The 19,533-nt window shown below is 35.4% G+C and overlaps 1 protein-coding gene across 1 annotated transcript in view; it reads right to left on the bottom strand.

Annotated features, from left to right (window-relative positions):
* The window catches only part of LOC129226182 (ras-specific guanine nucleotide-releasing factor 2-like), a 144,388-nt gene extending 128,404 nt beyond the window's left edge, over window positions 1-15,984 (bottom strand). The window contains exons 1-3 of the mRNA XM_054860782.1: window positions 15,953-15,984; window positions 8,300-8,449; window positions 4,379-4,458 (exon numbers count right to left, since the gene is read on the bottom strand). Of these exons, the coding sequence (XP_054716757.1) occupies window positions 4,379-4,458; window positions 8,300-8,449; window positions 15,953-15,969 (247 nt within the window). The 5' untranslated portion in view covers window positions 15,970-15,984. The remainder of the gene's footprint in view (window positions 1-4,378; window positions 4,459-8,299; window positions 8,450-15,952) is intronic.
* Between the last annotated feature and the right edge of the window lie 3,549 nt (window positions 15,985-19,533).

Below are 19,533 nucleotides of genomic sequence, written 5' to 3'. Positions count from 1 at the left end.
GATCAGCGCCCGCTGTTGCTAGGATATCCACCAGTCACATGGTTTGGTTTATGAGCAGCAAAAAGGGTTGCCATAGCTCGGTCTACTCTTATTCGTCTATGGCAATAAAGCATTGGTTTCCCAGGAGCGAATCGCCGACCTTCGGCGTCGCTTCTCGCCGAGCGGAAAAGTGGATTCTTCTGCGCATGCGCGCCTGAGCTAAATCGACGTCGTGAGTGGCCACGCGAGAATCACTTGACTTTGATTTCAGCGTCACGCCGAGTAGCGACGCCAAAGCTCGATGATTTCGCTTCTAGGAAACCAGGACTTAACAGAGCGAGAGCCCATGAGTGCCCGACCTACGTCATAGCATACATGCCCAAAATTTTTCTGAGTAAGGACATCAGGGCAGATAAGAAAGGCTCCCTATTATTGAAGCTGAGTCGTTGGCAGGAAACAGGTAGCAAAAGTTGCGTCAAAAAAGAGTCATTCCATGTCGAGTGACCTCGTCGTCTCCACCCGATCATCCCTGATTTGAACGAAATTTTATGGGGGAGGAGACATGCTTTTGAAACTCACCTGCACAAATTTTCAACTTCCAAGACTCAAATCCTGAGGATCTGGGAGCGATAAAAAAAAAGGGCTCCAAAATGGCGGATCAGCTTTGTGAAACGAATTACCATGTTTGGCAGGTTTTCCCCATTGGAGACCATTTTGGAACCCGCTCATTCTTTTCTTTTTAAGGTTTCCTTGTAAGGTAGATCCTCATGACTTGTGTCTTAGAAGCTGCAAATTTTGCATAGGTTAGTTTCAAGGACATGTCTGCACCTTTGTAGAATCTCTTCCAAATCGGAGATGGTTGGATGGGGATCGCTAGGTCACGTGACATGGAATGAATCTATAATGTTTAGATTTTTTCAGCAACTTTACGCACCTTTGCTACCTGCTTCCTGCCAAAGCCTCCGCTTAATTAATAACGAACCTTTCTCATCTGCTGCGGTGTCCTTACGCAAAAAAATTTTGGGTCTTTATACTATGACGTAGATCTGGCGCTCATGGGCTCTAGCACTGTATAACATATTTAGCAGTAACTTACTGCCTCTAAGGCAGGGCTAAGGCTACAAGCATGCATCGACAGCCCAGTCACGACATCAAGAGACTGCAGTTTCCCCCCTATTATGCGCTCATCAGTCTGGGATAGCCACTGGAGGCAGATGTCCTCTCCTTAGCCGCGTTTACATGAGACTTTTGTGCCTCGCATTTCCCAACTCCAGCTCCGGAAAAAAAAATCGGTTTTAAAATTTGCCGTTTGCATGTGAAAAGAGGTTGTGCCCGAGAAAGTGATTCTACCCAGCATTCTTAGCTGCCATACCCAGCAATTAACAAACTCGTTTTGCGTAATGTATTCTGGGTGAAAATCCATCATTTAGTCCAGTAGGAAGCAGGAGAAGGAAAAACCCACATTTGCTCGGGAAATAACCGGAATGCAGGTGGAAAAACTTTATGTGAACTAGCTGTTGAAGCTGAGATTACCTTCAAACTGTTAGCGAAAATTTATTTTGAAGACCATTGCACCACCTCCGCACCCCTGCATGTGGACTCTCGCTGGTGTGCTAAATTAATTTTAGATATCAGTGCGTAGGTTATCTCAGCTTCAATGAGAGGACATCTTCCTCCGGCTCGGTGAATCCATAAGAAGGACGAAACTGATGTCTCCGGATGTCAGTGCATTGCAAGTAGTGATTGCAATACAAGTATACCGAATACCGGTATTTGGAGCTATTTTGCAAGTTTGTAATACCGGTATTTGATGGGCAGAATACCGGTATTTTCGGTATTAGCTAAAGACAATAAATAGTTTTTACATAAAGAGGTTTCAATTTAACTAATTAAATATCTACTGTTATTTTAAACATGCATTTCTTTTTTGATGAAACAGTACCAAAACTAATTTAATGAAGTAAAACTTTGATTTCAAAAGCACGAATTTATGAAATCTCAAATGAATAAAAGTAACCGAAAGATTGCAAAATGCAATCTTGCCCTCTTGTGAAAATTAATTTTAAGTGTAATTACGAATGTGTTTGTGCTGTGAACAATTTATTCCAATTATTAATTGCAGCAATTCTGCAGGACATTTAAAAAATATATATTTGTCTTAACTGTACTGAATTTTGAGAAAAACTTTTCTTGTTAGTATATAGCCAACAGTAATTTGTTGTCACCGGTATTAACGTGCTGTTTTGTCTCGCTATTCAGTTTTATACCAAGCGAGATCATATTTATAATGTCTTGAACTTTTGCAAAGAGGTAAGGCATAATCAGTTGGAACATATTTCCAAATATTTACATAATTTTAAATAATATCGAAAAGAAAACGAAAAAAAAAAGAAACTAAAGAGATCTAATTGATCGTAAATTTGAAACCAAAAGATTAATATAAAGCAAACACAAACCTATTCTGACCAAGAGGAAATTGGTCAAGATGATGTTAATACTAGAAAATAATTGTCGCTCGAAGAATAGTTACAATTAACATTAAATAAGCACGATACAAAAAATACCCACAATATAAAAAAGATACCCACAACCAAAAATAATTTTTTTTTTTCAAAATCAACAAGTTTAAGACCGGATCATTTGAAGATGAAGGACTTCCATGTCGCTACAGGTTTATCGCGCATTATTAACAGTACCACCGGCCTGCGTGAATTCAGAAAGAATATTTTCAAATGCATTAAATTTGTTCACTAAAATGAGTTACAGGTTTAGTGACAATTCAATATATGCATTCTGTTTCTTGCTATTATTGATTTTTTATTATGTTAATTCATTTATATTTAATGACAATAAGTAAATAATGCAACTTTTGCACAAAATAATAAAATATGGTAACTAAACATTAAGTTTTCAAATGTTTTTTTAAGAAACTTCTAACACCGGTATGAAAACCGGTATTCCTTTAAAAAAATTCCGAATGCCGGTATTGCAATTTTGGTCCGGTATTGCAATTCCTAATTGCAAGTAAGAGGGGTGGAGTTTCAAAAGTTTACAATTTGAGGATCTGGTGGAGATTGAATGAGAGAGGGAATAGTAAAACGATTACCACTAGATGTATCTGATTGTTAACTTATTTGTCCCCTTTCTCATATATTATTCAATTAGTCAGAATGGTGATCAAGGGAGAGATGATTTAGCCCTTTATGATTGGCTCCTCACATGTCACCTGACCTATCGTCATGTAATTAAGAATACTGTGTTCCCTAACCAATTAATCTTGTCGAACTGAAAAATGGCATCACGGCAGCATATTTCTGTGGCTGCGTTGTGCTACAGCATGTGACACTTAGAACATTTTTAGAACGTTTTAAGGGGTCTGAGGACCTTTAATCTTCAGAATTTTCGATTTTCTGGAAAAAATATATGTTATGCACAGTTTAATTCTGAACAATTTGATACCTTATTTATTACTATACGCCAAAAACTCTTCGAGTTATTGTAAAAATGCCTAAACTTTCCCCATAGAGATTTATGTTAACAGCAGCTGTTTAAGCCTCTTTTTCTCAAGTGCCGGTTTCTTCGGTTTTCTCGTTTTGCGCGCATGATATCTCAGAAAGTTTCTTATACATGTCCGTAAAACTTTTAATGTATGTTTATCTGGTTTATATTTATGACTTGAACCTAAATTTATTTATTTTTTTAAAATTATTTATTTATTTTTTTGAAATTTGGTAAGTTAATATCGAAATTTTCCAAAATTTTGGGTAAAAAATTTTTTTTTTTAAATATTAACTTTAATTTTTTAGTTGAAATTTAGGTTCAGATCGTTAAGAAGCATCAGACAAACATGCATGAAAGTTTTACGGAAATATATAACAAACTTTCTGAAATATCATGCGCGCAAAACGAGAAAATCGAAGAAATCGGCACCTGAGAAAAAGAGGCTTAAACAGCTGCTGTTAACATAAATCTCTATGGGGAAAGTTTAGGCATTTTTACAATAACTCGAAGAGTTTTTCGCGTATAGTAATAAATAAGGTATCAAATTGTTCAGAATAAAATTATGCATAACATATATTTTTTTCCAGAAAATCGAAAATTCTGAAGATTAAAGGTCCTTAGACCCCCTAAGTATGTAAAAAATAATTCGTTGTTGCAAACTTTTACTCTTAAAAGTATGCACTTTTGAAACCTCATCATTCTTTTAAAAGACCATTGAAAAGTACAAGGTGCCAGAGAAAGATCGCTCCAAGGACCCTTCAGGATGTCCGTTTGTATTTTTATTGAAGGCAGTAAAAGAGAAAAGATGGAGTAAAGCTTAGAGAAGTGTTACTGCATTACATGTATATTTAGTTGAACAAAACTGGTGTGACAAGGAGTTAAAACAACATTTCCTCACCTAAAACCAAGGTCGGCCAACTCTCCATCCTTGCGGTCAACCCTTTGATGAAAATTTGATGTAAGAACATCACAGTTTCACTGCAAACAAAGGAAAATGTCAGTACGTTGCGTGTACAAGGAATAAAATGGTTTGACTTCGATCTGTAAGTGAATAACATTAAAACACATGACTAGATTGTTAGGTCTGTTAATGGTAATGGAAGAATGGAATAAGTACAAACAAACTCTATTACTACACTTGTGGTGATTTTTTCAAACCAGATTGCTGGTGAAAGAAGACAAGGATGACATTCTGGCAGTTCCACGGGTTTACATACAGTCATGTATCAATCTCTAGGGCCCCCAGTACCTAGCAATATTTGTGGTTTAACCTGTTGGTTGGGGCACTGAGGACAGTTCTGCTTTTTTTTAAATCCAGAACAGAAGCCGATTCCCTGGTTCAGCAACACCAGGTGTATTAATTCACTTTATGGACATATTGAACGTGTCCCAGTCACCATTAACGAGCACGGAGGACCTTCGACCAGCTGGATTCGAGCCTGGAACCCTTCGGTTACGAGCCTGTTTACAAATGCAATTTCAACTCATTTTATTTGTCATGCAGAAAGTTAATAATACCATTAAGTTACGAATTTCCCCTTCCCTGCTATTTTTGATGTGCAATGGAGGTGTTTCCTTTAACCCTACACAAGTTGCAGTCTGGATTAAATGGAAAAAAAAACCACTCAGTTTTTCATTCTCCCTAAATTTTTAGATTATTTAAAAAAACATGACCCTTTGTGTGCATTTTACCGGAATGGGACTATTCGGCGCTGCCGTTTCGGCGCCGCCGTTTTGGCGCTGCCGTTTCGGCTCGAAACCCATTTCGGCGCGACCGTTTCAGCGCGAAAATCAAAATCGTCTGCATACAAATATGCAAAGCATTGCTTCAAAATTCAAAATATCTTTTGTTTTTTAAGCTTTGTAAAAAGTTTTATGAAAATATTTTTAAAGATGTATTTTGTTTTCTTATTTATTATTAGTTGATAAAATATAAGTTTAAAAGCATCTTCATAATTTTTCGAAGCTGATGAGTTAAGAGACAGATTGACATTTTTCTATGAAACTTAAATATAAAACTCATTAAATTTAAATTGAATTTTTTTCGTTGCTGATCATTAATTTGTGCACTTGCTTAAATATCTTTTCTGTACAAAATTGAAAACTGTCAACTAAGAATAAGATGAATTTTTTATATTTTTCATTGGAAAAAGTTAACGTGTTGAGAAAATCACCCGTAACCTTGCTCTCTATAAAGTTTAAAGTTGTTTAGCGTGCTTTGAACACAGGATAGACAAGAAAAAAACTTATAAGACTACAAGATACAAATAATATTAATTATGTAAAGATTATTACTATATATTGCTTTTAAGTTTCATAAAGACCAATATAGTGAATAAAAAATATTTTAAACTTTTTTTAAAATTAAAATAAAATATTTTGTGTCTTTTTAGTTCCTGTAACTGTTCTATAGTACTAAACTGTCAACTAACTATTTGGTAACAAAAAAAAGCAATAAAAAAATAATAATAATAATAAAACTTTAAAAAAAATAATTTGCAATAAATTTATAAATCGATTACAGAAAAATACTAGTATTTGGAACTAACTTTCAAAAATAAATGATTTTTTAGTCAGTAAAAAAAATCAAACATTGCCTTAAATTTACCTTGATGTCCATACATGGGCTTGCAATAGTTAAGTTCAGCTTTTAGATTAGTTTGAAAAGTGTTTTCACGTGAAGAAGACTTATGAAATTATTTCCAATAGCTGCTACTACAAAGAAGTAATCACCACAGAAACACAAAACGGCTCAGCATTGATATAAAAAAAATTTTTTGACAAAGAGGTAGGACTGGTACTGGTATTATTTGCTAATTTTTCAAGATATTTTCCTTTATGTTGTCGCAGTAAAACATACGTTTATCACATATGCCCCCCCCCCCACTGTAGTTTTGAAAAGAAATTTTAACTAGCTTCTAGAGCGCCAAATTCACATACTTCTTCCAGAAATCTTTCTTCTTCCTTGAACTAAAATTTTTAAAATTCACAAAGTTCAGAATGCAAAAATCTGGCGTCGAAACGGCCAGCGCCGAAACAGTCAGAGCCGAATCGGTCAGCGCGGAAACGGCCGCGCCGAAACGGTGGCGCCGAATATACATTAATTTACGTTTTTACATGGATTTTCTACAAATGATTTCAGATTGCATTTGGAGAATCCAGCGGATTGCATGCGATCTATGGGTCACGGATTAAGTCTTGTTGGTGGAGAACTATTAAGTTTCTGAACGGATTGTGTTTGCATAAGCATGAAGCGGAAATAAATGAAATATTTTTTATTTACCCCTAGAATCCGGGATAAATGAAAACACACTGGGGTAAGTGGGGGGCATTACTTAATTCGCTAGCAACCAGTTATGAAGTCAAAATTTCCATGCACAGTTTCTCTCAGAGAATCATGTTCATCATATAAAGCATTCCATCTCGATATAACTATTAAAATGTAGTATAGGGTCCTTCAATTATGATGTTGGCAACCTGTGGTGGCCATGTTGCTTTGTCGACGCATGGCTAATCTGTTATTTTTTAATCAATCACTGATGCCAAATAACCATAGCACGTTACACGATTGATCAGCACGTTCAAATGATGAAAGTTAATCATCAAAATGAGAGTTTGGTTGTGCAAACGTTACGTACAAGGTTCAACAGGTGGCACACTGTAAAAACATTTGTGTAACCTTACTCCCCACAAAATCGGTGGCAGCTTAGTTTAAGCTTCCTCTAGTACTCTAGAGTAACTTAACTGGTGTAAAGTTACACTTCGCTTGTGGAAGGTTACACCGTGGTAATGGAGGTAACGTCTCACTCGTGTCTGCGTAAGTTTAAACTAGAACTTTCTAAATGCTTTTAGGGAAGTGCGGAACTTTGTTATGAAATGTCTCCGAACTTCCTACAGCTACAACTAAAAATTCTTCTTAAAAGTAGTTTTATGCTCTTTAATTTATCAATTTTGCTCGTAAGTGGATGGTTTTTTAAGTATGAAGAAACGCATCTTCGAGACACTTGCGGCCATATTTTTATTGGCACAATCCAGCAGAAACAAATTTTTGTGTTTCTGCTGGATCTTCCGTTATAATCTATATATATATATATATATAAATGAATGTTTGTCTGTATGTCATCCATGAACTCAAAAACTACCCGGCAGATTTGGCTGAAACTTTCACAGTTTGTTATTTTTGGTACTGGGAATGTTTATAGACCCGTTCGAAAAAAATCCGATCTTTTTTATTCCAATTTAAGTCACAATCCATTGGATAAATACGAATAAAATGATGGGCTGCAGAAATGAATTCGCGTGAAAGATCTCATTGATAAGAAGTTGCCATTTTTCTTGAGTTTGAACAAATAAATTCTTTCTTTATTGTTTTACGGCTTTTCATGCAAGGGGGGGATTTAAAACTTTTTCTATTTGATATTTTTAGCGATGGATTTATCTTGCAAACTGCGTGAGTGCAAAATTTGAGTAGAGTCACGGCTTCACTGGATACCTGGACCGATTATTATGAAAATGGCTATATACATGTATTTTTCCACGGAGAAGGTGCATAATAGGCTCATTGAAGCCACTCGCCACCAGGTGGCACTGCAGAGTAGCAACTTCTGCCCCGTTCAACCGATTGTCATGAAAATCAGTATAATGATGTATTTTTTTGTTGGCGCAGCAACGCGCGTCGGGTACAGCTAGTTATGCATAAAAATTGTGTTTTGTTTAAAAATACAGATGGGCGGAGACATTTGCAGTGTGAACTTGGACTATAATTGCTGCCTCCGGTAAAAGTTGTCAGCAAACCTTGGAGGTCAAATGGCGTGCTCACCTGTTGAGGAATATGGAATTGACTTCGTCGTGTGTGCAAGGTGGTTTCTGCGAGCTGGCTGCCATCTTGAACGGCCTCAGGAAACAGGAAACCATCAACTGTAGCTGTTCCACGTATTCCTCTTCAGATTCCACCATGCGAAAGACCAAGCTGCCATAAAAAGATCAAACGTAGCTAAGTAGGGGAACATGGGGCGAAGTGAAATGTTCGAATATTTACTCTGCTTTTAGCCCCACCTGCCTAGTAATATATGAACTATGTAGTACACATGTAGTCTATTCCAGTCAAGAAAAAAATTACCTCCGAAAATCAAAGAATATGATAATACGAGGCGTATTTTTAAAGTAAGTTCCGTTTTGATATAAAAAAAGAACGAGTACAGATAGAGCAAAGAAATTTATTGCACAAAAATCTACCATCCTTACGCTATTTTTTGACATTGCTCCCGTGATTTTCCAAGCATTTGTCATAGCGTGGTACAGGTTTTTGTATACCTATTCGTAGAAAATTGCCGCCTGTGTAGTCAGCCATGGGATAACATGTTCTCTGAGCTCATTATTGCTGTTGTGCCACAGACCACCTTGGAAAGACTTTAGATGCCGAAACAAATGAAAGATGCTGCGAGCGAGGTGAGGGCAGACCAGAGGATGTTCAAAAACGCCCCAGCCAAAGCCCTGTAAGAGTCCTCATGGTTGACTAAACGGGCGGTAACTTTGTACGAATAGGTATGCAAAAACCTGTACCACGCTATGACAAATGCTTGGAAAATCACGGGAGCAATGTCGAAAAATAGCGTAAGGGTGGTAGATTTTTGTGCACTAAATTACTTAGCTCTATCTGTACTCGTTCCTTTTTTATATAAAAACGGAACTTACTTTAAAAACACGCCTCGTACAAACAGTTTTCAAAAATTGATGCTCATATTGTAATATGTTGCTGTAAGTCAAATATTAATTTTGCCATTTTATTAAAAGATAAAGTTACTGTTATTAATATTTTAAATATTATTTGGGACCTACTAATATAAGTTGCAGTACTTATTTGCTTAATATGAGTTTTTGCATTTCAAATGCTTTGTACAGTTAGTCAGATGCAGTTAGTCAAATGCATGGGGCGAAGTGAATAGGGCAAAGTGAAACATCGTCCATTTCATTTACTTAATCAATCTTTTATAAAATCATTCACGAATTAGTTAATTAGTTGTCCCATTCACATTCTTTCATTTAAAAATTCAGTAATTTTTTTCTTCATTCACTTATTTTTTTCTTCATTCGCTATTTTATTCATACATTTAATTTTTCTCATATATTAACTAATTTATATATTTATTTATTCGTTTATTCTTTCATTTCATTTTATTTTTTTCATTCCTTCTTTTGCTTCATTATATCAAAAATATCTTTAACAATCGAATATAAATTATTTCATCAGATAATTTTCCCCAAGAAAAAAAGAAGGGAAAATTTTTTCACCTTTTTTTAAAGTTAAAAAATATAAAATAATGTTTAAGCGAAAGTTTTATTATAAAATATAGTGTTCTTTCTTTATGTAGCGTAATTTTCAATTTTTTTTTCTAATTTATTCATTTTGAAAAAGCCCATTCATCTTAACCATTTCACTTTGCCTAACATTCCTCTAACCTCAAATTATACTGTACTAAAATGTGGCTTCGGTGCAGTTAAGTCTCCCGTTTAGTTTCCCTTGGCGAGAACAAACAAATACCACCATTTATGTGACAGCCCTTTTGTTAAAACCTTGAAAAAATCCCTATTTAACTTTTTTTATTAACTTCGAAGGGAGCCGCTAGGCCTATATACAGCTGGAACCGTCTATGGCTGCAATTTCGTAGCTATGCATGCATTGATGAATTGTTATTATTTTATGTTTATAGATAGTTTGTCCTCAGTTAAGGTAGACTACGGTCATAAAAATTTGATGCGCATGTTTCGCTCATTTTAGAATAACTCTGTTTAATTTAGAAGCTAACACACAACTGTAAAAGCTGGCATCCCTGAAAACTAAAAGGTGCGTCGATTTGCACATATAAACCGGATGTTTGCTTTTCCATGTTATCCGCGGTTAGAGAGTAGTATACTCCAAATAAAGACAAACTTCTCAACTTACATAAACATCTTATTTGATTTACCCAAACAAGATGAAATGCCTCCCGCAACTACTTTAGTGGTCAACTTATAGAGGTGGTCAACTTATAGAGTTTGAATTATATGATACAGATCTAATTCTGCGCCTGAAAATAGCGGTCAACTTAGGCAGGAAGTCAACTTAAAAGGTTGGTCAACTTTACAGGTTTTATTGTATCTGGAATTACGAAACGGACGAGAAAACTTAAAACAAACTTGAAGCTTCCAACTAGGAAATGCCTTCCTTATCTTTAACTTTATTAATAATAAAAAGCTGAAAATCTGGGTCACTGTCTCTCTGAGTGGATGTCTGTTATGCATAGCGCCTAGACAGTTCAGCCAATATTCATGAAATTTGGCACAAAAAGAGTTCGTAGCATAGGGGTGAGCACCTCGAAGCGATTTTTCGAAAGCTCGAGTTTGTTCTTTTTCGATTCCAATTTTTAGAACATTTTACGGAGGAAATTATCATAACGTGGGAAAAAAATTATCATAACATGGACGAGTAAATTACCGTACTTGGACGAGCAACTTATCAAAACGTGGGAGAGCAAATTGGCGATAAGTTCATCATCCATTTTTTTTAAATATACAGGCAAACCAAATGACCTTTTAGTTTTCTACTACGGCCAAAGCCGTAACGGTACTGCTAGTAAACTAATAAAGGTGCTGCGGCAGGTAGAAAAATATAAATAACTTAATTTTTGTGCTCAAGCTTTTCACCTAAGAGCCTGTCATTCGTGGGATGAGTGCCAACTATTTTCTTAGTTTGAACCTGACTGATTTAAACTCAAAATGCATAGCTGTAGGTGACTTTACAGTTGCAACATGTAAGCAAAACGGCAACAATAAACTCTGCTACGAATTGAGACAAATGACTTCAATGAAAAAGAATTTTTAATGCAAAAGTGATGACAGAGTTTTTTTTAACCAGTTGATGACTGAATTTTTGATGAAAAGTAAAAGTTTCAGTGATTGAAGGGGGATTAATTTCATTAAAACTGACTTTTTTTTTTTTTTTTTTTTGCATTTCGCTGTTAACGATTAAAATATAAAATACAAAACAGAATAAAAACCCATTATTTCTGATTTCCTATGCTATTATTTGCTTTGTGGTGGAATTACATTTTTGTCAACCAAGCTTTAGGCCTCCTCCCTGAAAGGAAACTTAGATGAACTATTTTTTGAACGGGCGGTTATCAGGACCTGGTAGAAAAGATAAGGAACCTCCCACGGCAGTCAACTTATCAGGCACGCGAGGCACACGTGTCGCCCATCACTCTCTTCCCGAAGAGTTGAATCAACTTTTCAGTTGATTAATTGATCGGGACATTGCCAAGTGTTCGCTCTACACACGAGTAAACTAGTTGAGTTACCTCGGTTCCATTTTGACAGCGTTCGTTGAGTAGCAAATGCTAGAATAAATTCGGCTTATTAGAAGCAAAAATGATTTAATTAAGTCGCTTCGTGTGAGGACAACGAAAATCTCCAGTCAACTAGCAAGGCAAAGTTTTCGAAAAGTTGGTTCAACTAACCGTCTCGTGTGTACTAGGCCTCAGGATTTGTTAATAAAAAAACGACAAACTTGCAATTTATATATGAATATGAGCGTTTCCAAAATTTTAAAAGTATTTTTTTCTTAAACAACATGCTTAAAAACATAGAAAATAATAATAATAGGTGCGCTTTCATTGTTTACGCTTGGGCCGATGACATAACACATGATGAAATGACATTCCATAAAGCACAATATTTAATTCGCTTCTTTACTCACATGTGTTGGCAACGATAGGGTTGATAGCAAGCGTAGAGCGCAATATTAAATTCGCTTCTTGATTATCATGACGTGAAAACGCGGTAGACAGATGCGCCAAAGTACAACATTTGTGACTTCATAAAGACCACGCCCTATTTTCAAAGTTGGACAGTTAAAAAAATAAATAAAAATTAAGGGTTGGGAAAATGAAATTTTTTTCTCGCTCCATGTTTTTTTCTTTTTTTTTTCTTGCTTATTCTATCAATTTTATCGACTAAAAGTAACCCTTTTGACTGAAGGAATTAACCTCATTCAATCTTTTAACAGATGAAAGCTTTTAACCCATTAATGCCGGTTTAGAAAAAAACAATAAACTGTGATAATTTTATTAGTATTTATTTATTTTATGTCTATATATTATAATTTTTTTCCCGGTTGGTATATTTTTGTACCAACCGGCATGAATGGGTTAAGGTACAGAAGGAATAAGAAACAATGGGTTATTTTTCATGCATTGGGTTAAAATATTAATAATTTTTGTATCGTGACCGAATGACTAACAATTCCTAAGTCCATTCATTGCAATAAAAGGGACCCTGTTTTAAAGGGGGAAAAATGCATTGCACTGATAGGTAGTGATTATATAAAGTTGAGTGAAATACTTATCAAAATCATTCCAATAAAATGAGCAAGAGTAACGTCGAACTCGCTTATAAAGATCGATGATTTAACGAGAACCCGTATTTAACGAACATACTGGAAATACAGTGGCCACCGCTTATATGAATTATGTTTATTCTAAACACTTTTGATTCCATAAAGCGGCTGATTCAATAAAGCGGAAAATTCAAAGAAGCTGGATTTTGTTCTGTTTCTGACGATTTAATTCATTAAAGCAATTTGATTCAATTATTAACTATTGATTCAATTTACCGGCGTCCACTGTATTTGGTTGGTAAAATATTAAGTACTGTAAAAACGATTCAGAAACGTTCTTGTAAGAAAAATAGGTAGCTAATGTGCCCAATTTCTGCCAGTAACATATCTCACAAAAGCGAGGAACGTTTTCCGAGAAAAATTCAGTAACCTTCCTGAAATTATCCTGAAAAATCCAGAAATCTTCCCGTTTAAAACCAGTCGTGTCTCTGGAACTTCAAAGTAATCATGCGTAGGGATAATGTAACAGCTTGGGCCCTTCCTGATTTATCAAGACAGTTCCAAAAGCAGTATTGCAAACATGGCCAAAGCTAAGACAGAATTGCAAGTAAGTATCAAGCATCTCACTTGATTGCAATTCTTGCAAAGCAACGTATGTTAAGTTAATACTCAAGTCCAAAGAGTAGTCCAAAGACTTATTCGTTCCCTTTGAGAGCTTAATCAGTCTGGACGAGCCATAATCGATCTACAGCCGATACTCATTATAAATACGCTCAGTTAATCTTTAAGGGGTCTAAGGACCCTTAACCTTCAAAATTTTGGACTTTCTGAAAAAAATATATGGTTTGAATATTTTAATTCTGAACAATTTGATACCTTATTTATTACCATACGCCAAAAACTTTTCAAGTTATCGTACAAATGCGTAACCTTTCCCCATAGAGATTTATGTCAACAGCAGCTGTTTAAGCCTCTTTTTCTCAGGTGCCGGTTTCTTCGGTTTTCTCGTTTTGCGCGCATAATATCTCAGAAAATTTCTTATATATTTCCGTAAAACATTTCATACTTGTTTGTCTGGTTTATATTTATGACCTGAACCTAAATTTGTTTAATTTTTTTAAAATTATTTATTTACTTTTTGAAATTTTACAAGTCATAATCAAAAATTTCCAAAATTTTGGGCAAAAATATATATATTTTTTAATATTACTTTTCATTTTTAGTTAAAATTTAGGTTCAGATCATAAATATATACCAGACAAACATGTATAAAAAGTTTTACGGAAATATATAAGAAACTTTCGGAGATATCATGCGAGGAAAACGAGAAAACCGAAGAAATCGGTACCTGAGAAAAAGAGGCTTAAACAGCTGCTGTCAACATAAATCTCTATGGGGAAAGTTTACGCATTTTTACGATAACTTGAAAAGTTTTTTGCGTATGGTAATAAATAAGGTATCAAATTGTTCAGAATGAAATTATGCATAACATATATTTTTTCCAGAAAGTCGAAAATTTTGAAGGTTAAAGGTTCTTAGACCCCTTAAACTGTGAGCTACGACTATTCTTCACAACAGTGAGAACTCTGCATTCGTGCAACTTGAGTCAATTAAGGAAACTTTTTGACAAGGATACTTGATATTTCCAGGAAGTGGCTAAAAGCCCTTGAAATCCGAAAACCTTACATGGAAATACTCATTGACGTTTCGGAATTTTTTAAAAGCGAGCTCATGGGAGCAAAACTTGCTTTTAACGAGCGAACCTCGCTTAAAACGAGCAATATTTTCGTGATTCTTAGAATTTCCACTTTCTACTAGTTCAACTTATCCTTCCTTGGAAAACTTCCGTTGCTTTTCCAAAATCAACGAAACGTTAGTGATGAGTCAAAATTCTGTAAGCAAGTAATGACAACAGTTTTTTTTTTTTTAAATTTGTGAGGGAAGAAGCAGCAGAAAATTATTTATTCGTTAACGCGAATGTTATTACTTCCGCGATGCTTCTGACAATGGTGCAGGGACACAAAAATTGTCAAATTTTGCAATTTTGTATCATATTAGAAAAATTTCCGATTTTTCCTGCTTAAAAGGACGCTTGAATCTCGTTTCTATCTTAACTAGAACGAAATATATAATTATTTTCGTTGCATGCATTTAACTAATATTATATTTAACTCTAAAACTTTAAACGCGTTTTTCTCCATGAAGCAATTATTCCCGATTTTTTACATTCAAACTCTTATAAGTCAAGAACTGATAAAGATAAAGTAATGAAATTTGGAGCACATCTTTTTCAAACAGTTTGCTTAAATTTTTATTCCGCAAATTTGAAAAAAAAAAAGTTTACTTCAAAAAATATCATTTTTTTAAAAAATGTATCATATATCTTCGAATTTTACGAAATTTCTCTTCAAATATTTTCTATTTTTTACTGACTCAATATTTTTTAAATCCCAGAATAAATATTGGCGCTTAGATATTTGGGCATAATTTTTTGAAAAAATTTTTGAAAATTGACCAAGACTATTTGGAGTTTAAGCGATTTAAAGCAATCGGATTTTTTTTTAATTAAATTTAAATATATTTTTTTTAAATTTATGTTATTATTTTGCTTATTTAAATAGATTATGAATCAGTGCAACAAATTTCAAAACTCTAAACTGTTTATTTATTTATTTATTTATTTATTTCAAAATGTATCCCGAATACCCTAAACTAGTAATGCTGATGAAAAAAAATAATGAAAGCAACGAATAAAACAACAAATGTGAACAGTTTGAAGCTGAACTACCCTCAACTTTTCTCGAAGCCAGAAGTGACAATGGTTTTCGAGATTTGAACATATTTCTTGAGAAACAATGATGCAAGAAAGATACAATAAGACACTTCAAAACAAATTAACCGACTTCCTTAGGAATATTCGGAAAAAAAAGCATCAAAAGTACGCATGAGTGTTTATAATTTTTTTTTCACGAACCCGTTTTTTACGAGCACTCGGTTATAACGAGCGGGTATCGTGGTGCCTTCGCTCTCGTTACAAGAGAGTTCGACTGTAATTTAGTCATGAACATGGAATTGCCAGACTTCAATGAATGTCCTTACCTATTCCTCTTCCTCATGTTTTCCGCGTGTGGGGAACTGATGTATTCGGCCACAATCTGTTTCCACCTCCGTCTGCACAGCCACCCCCGAAAGAAGCTCTGCACCTGTGGACAATTGGAGCGATCGTTTTCATTGGAATCACGAAAACATCATCAAGTTCAAAAGATTGTCAGAAAGGAAAACAGCACAAATTCTTAACACCTTTCAATAGCTCAAAATAGGATAACGGAACCACTAACAAACAGTCGCAAGTTTGGATTTAATTAATAAGAATTTTAGGCGGGTAAAACGGATGTTGCTGCGACTCATGAATACGGTGCAACCATCTAGTGTTATCAGAGTGAATTTTATGAGACAGTTGGTATTTACAAGGCAGTGGTGGAAGATTATTAACAACCACCACGAGGTCTGCCGGTGTTTCACATTCATTTGAATTGAATAAGGTTTTAAGTCTAAAAATAAAGAATTTTTGCACATTTCGAAGACAAAAGGGGAATTCTGTCCATGACTCATCCTTTCCTCATCCTGTTACTGGGTACCATCAGAATTTTCGGTGTCTGTTACTGGAGGTCGGATCTTTTTTCAAAATGGAGCTAATAAAAATAGAATCAACTCATTCAGAGGATCCAGAAGCCGCCAAACGTTAGATGACATGTAGTTGCACGAGAGAAAAATGGTTTTAAAAGTCAAAATACATAAAAAGGCTCAGAAAATGGAGTTAACCTGAGAGCGATGTCTTAAGCATGTCTGTTACTGGTGCCGCTACCCTATATCGTTGTTGCACACTAATAAAAAATTGTGTAACCTTACTCCCCCCATAAAATCGGTGGCAGATTAGCTCCCTCCACTGCTCTGGAGTAACTCCACTGTTATAACTTGTGTAAAGTGACACATCGCTTGTGGGAGGTTACACCATGATAATGTAATTACAACGTAACGTCTCTCTCATTTAAGTAAGGTTACACCAGAATTTTCTGAATGCTTACAGAGAAATGGCTTGAAAGCGACATCATTTAACTTATCATTTCATCATTTAAAGCATTAGCAAACCTTAAGCTTTCATCTGACTTTTTTGAACGGGTACACATTTTTAATTGTAAGTGGACTTATACGTCAAGTTAACTATTCGATGGTTTAAATTATTCAGATGTATTAAATGATCAAGTAATAATTTCTTCATATACGTTTTAAATTGAAAATACAAAAATAAAAATCTATATATTTTTTTTGGTCCTTTTTTTTTCTTTTTTTGACCACCTGATTTGATTCTGTGAGATTTTGTTTTTTGGTACAAGTCAAGAATAATGTATTAGATGAGAAAATTCAAGATGTGAACCATCTCAGACAATGGATAATCCCTTGTGTGGCCAAAAACACATACAGACATGCTGTTTAGGACATGCGAAGCGGTTGTTTACCGTTTGGATGTGTGCCGCACCGTAAACGGGGTCAAACATTGAAACTTACTACTTGAAAATCTTTATAAATGGTTAGTAGAGCCTTGACCTTGAAAATATTTTCCTCTTTTTTGGGTAAGGAGAAGAATAGTTTGCGCTGAGTTGAGTCAGGTTATTTTGTAGTACTTTTGCTAAAGTACTCCGACTCAAATGCGCTCCAATAACACAGTCTCTCTTCTTTTTTTACTGACCTCCTTAAAAAGTGATAAACATTGCCATGGTCATAGCTCAACTAACCATCAGAGCCGAACTAACATTATACTGTTAGTGCGGTTCTCATCAGTTGAGTAACATTAACACTTAACTAATTTGTATTACAAAATTTTGCTTCAAAACACGGGAGTTATTTTATGGGCGCTGTATAAGTGTGGTTCCTTTGATCATTTATTTTTTTTTTTTTAATTTTAACTAAACATTAGTTCGCGTTATTCCAATCACGGGGATGGAAATAACGCAGCTGATGACTCGAAATCATTATCAATGACAGGGGGTTGCTGATTGGGAAAGCCAATCAGCAAGTGGTTCGGCATTCATTCACCAGATGACTCATAATGATCTTTAATGATGCAATGAATGACGGGCAATCAGTAAGTGATTTGCCACTCATTCACTCGTCACTTTCGGGAGGAAAATAATCTTAAATGGTGGGCCAATAGCAAGTAATTCCCCTTTCATTCAGCCCATGACTCGAAATAATCATCAATAACGAAATATATGGAGGTCAATCAGCAAGTGATTCGCCACTCATTCATCGGATGACGCGAAAGATGTAATCATCAATGAAGAATTTGGTGAAGACCAATCAGCAGGTAATTCGCCACTCATTTGCTCGTCACTGTCGGGAGAGAAAAATAAATGTTTAAGAAAAGAATGAAAAAAGATACCTTTTTGATTTTTCTGATTTCTTCACTGTCCTCTTCTTCGGATTTACTCGGCGTCAACCTCCACTCCCTTTTCAAGGCACACAGCTGCAAAAAAAAGAACATACCAGTTGATTCGCCGCTTTCTTCAGAATCCCATCCCTTCCTTACCAGGGAACCAGACAAATTAGGTAATAACGAGAAAAATAATTAAATAGATAGATATCAAAAGAGCAATACTTTTTTTTTTTGTCTGATGCATAAATTATTTTTCCCTTCCTCCCCGTTAGCGAAGTCAAGTCTACCGAAACTTTAATAAAAGTTGCCAACTTGGCTAGGAGAGAAATAAATGGTAATTTGTCTTCCATTTCTCACCAAAGATAGCTAAGTTTGGCATCTTTTCCTATCATCTTGGGTTGGAGAGAAACAAAAGGTACCACGTGACATCACCTTCTGACTCTAGCTAGGCATCCCGTTCCCATTCTTGGTTGTCTGCAAGGGCGTGAAAGATGTCTTCTCGCCCAAAGTCGCGAGATTTAGCACCTTCTTAGAGTTTCATCAGACTTTATGAGCTGGTATTTCGAAAGCGGGGAGACGAGGGTCCAATTGTCTATTTAGACCCTAATACAATCGGTTGGGAGATAGTTGATCAACAATGGAGCTTATGGTTGGCCAACGGTAGGCAATGTCCGCTTTGGCAACTGTTACTCAACATGACATTTGCCAACGAAGGGCCAACGGTCTGCTACAATGCCTAATAACTTCCCAACGATGGCCTATCGAAAATATTAATGGTGGCCCAATGATGCCAGAAACTGTAGGGCCATCGTTGGCTCATCGTCGTTGTCAACTCACCATTCTCCACCAGTTTCTACCATTAGCCACCGTTGGCCAACCATCTCCCCACCGTGCGTGTTACTTGGGGATTTTTTTTTTTTATTTTTTCCCTATAATACATCCTGGTTAGAAAAAAAATCCTAAAAGATAACATTAAGAGAAGGTTGATACATATTCAATACATGTTAAGTAAAACCTCGATTAACCAGAGGACTCCTCTAAAATTCTAAATTAAAAGCGTATTTGTTGAACAAAACAATACCTCAGTGTCAAGTTTGGTTGCTATCACTTCGCATTTAGAAAGTAGAACAATTTTAATTGATCCCAAAATTTGGCAGCAGGATTGATAAAACTAAAACAAAAGTGATAAAAATGCGCTGAAAATGTGATCCAAGCAATAAGAATGACTACCTCCTTTGACTCTAAA

This window comes from Uloborus diversus, chromosome 7, assembly GCF_026930045.1.
Source record: "Uloborus diversus isolate 005 chromosome 7, Udiv.v.3.1, whole genome shotgun sequence".
NCBI lineage: Eukaryota > Metazoa > Arthropoda > Arachnida > Araneae > Uloboridae > Uloborus > Uloborus diversus.
Note: the sequence above shows the minus strand (reverse complement) of the source record. Positions and strands in the feature narration are given on the sequence as shown.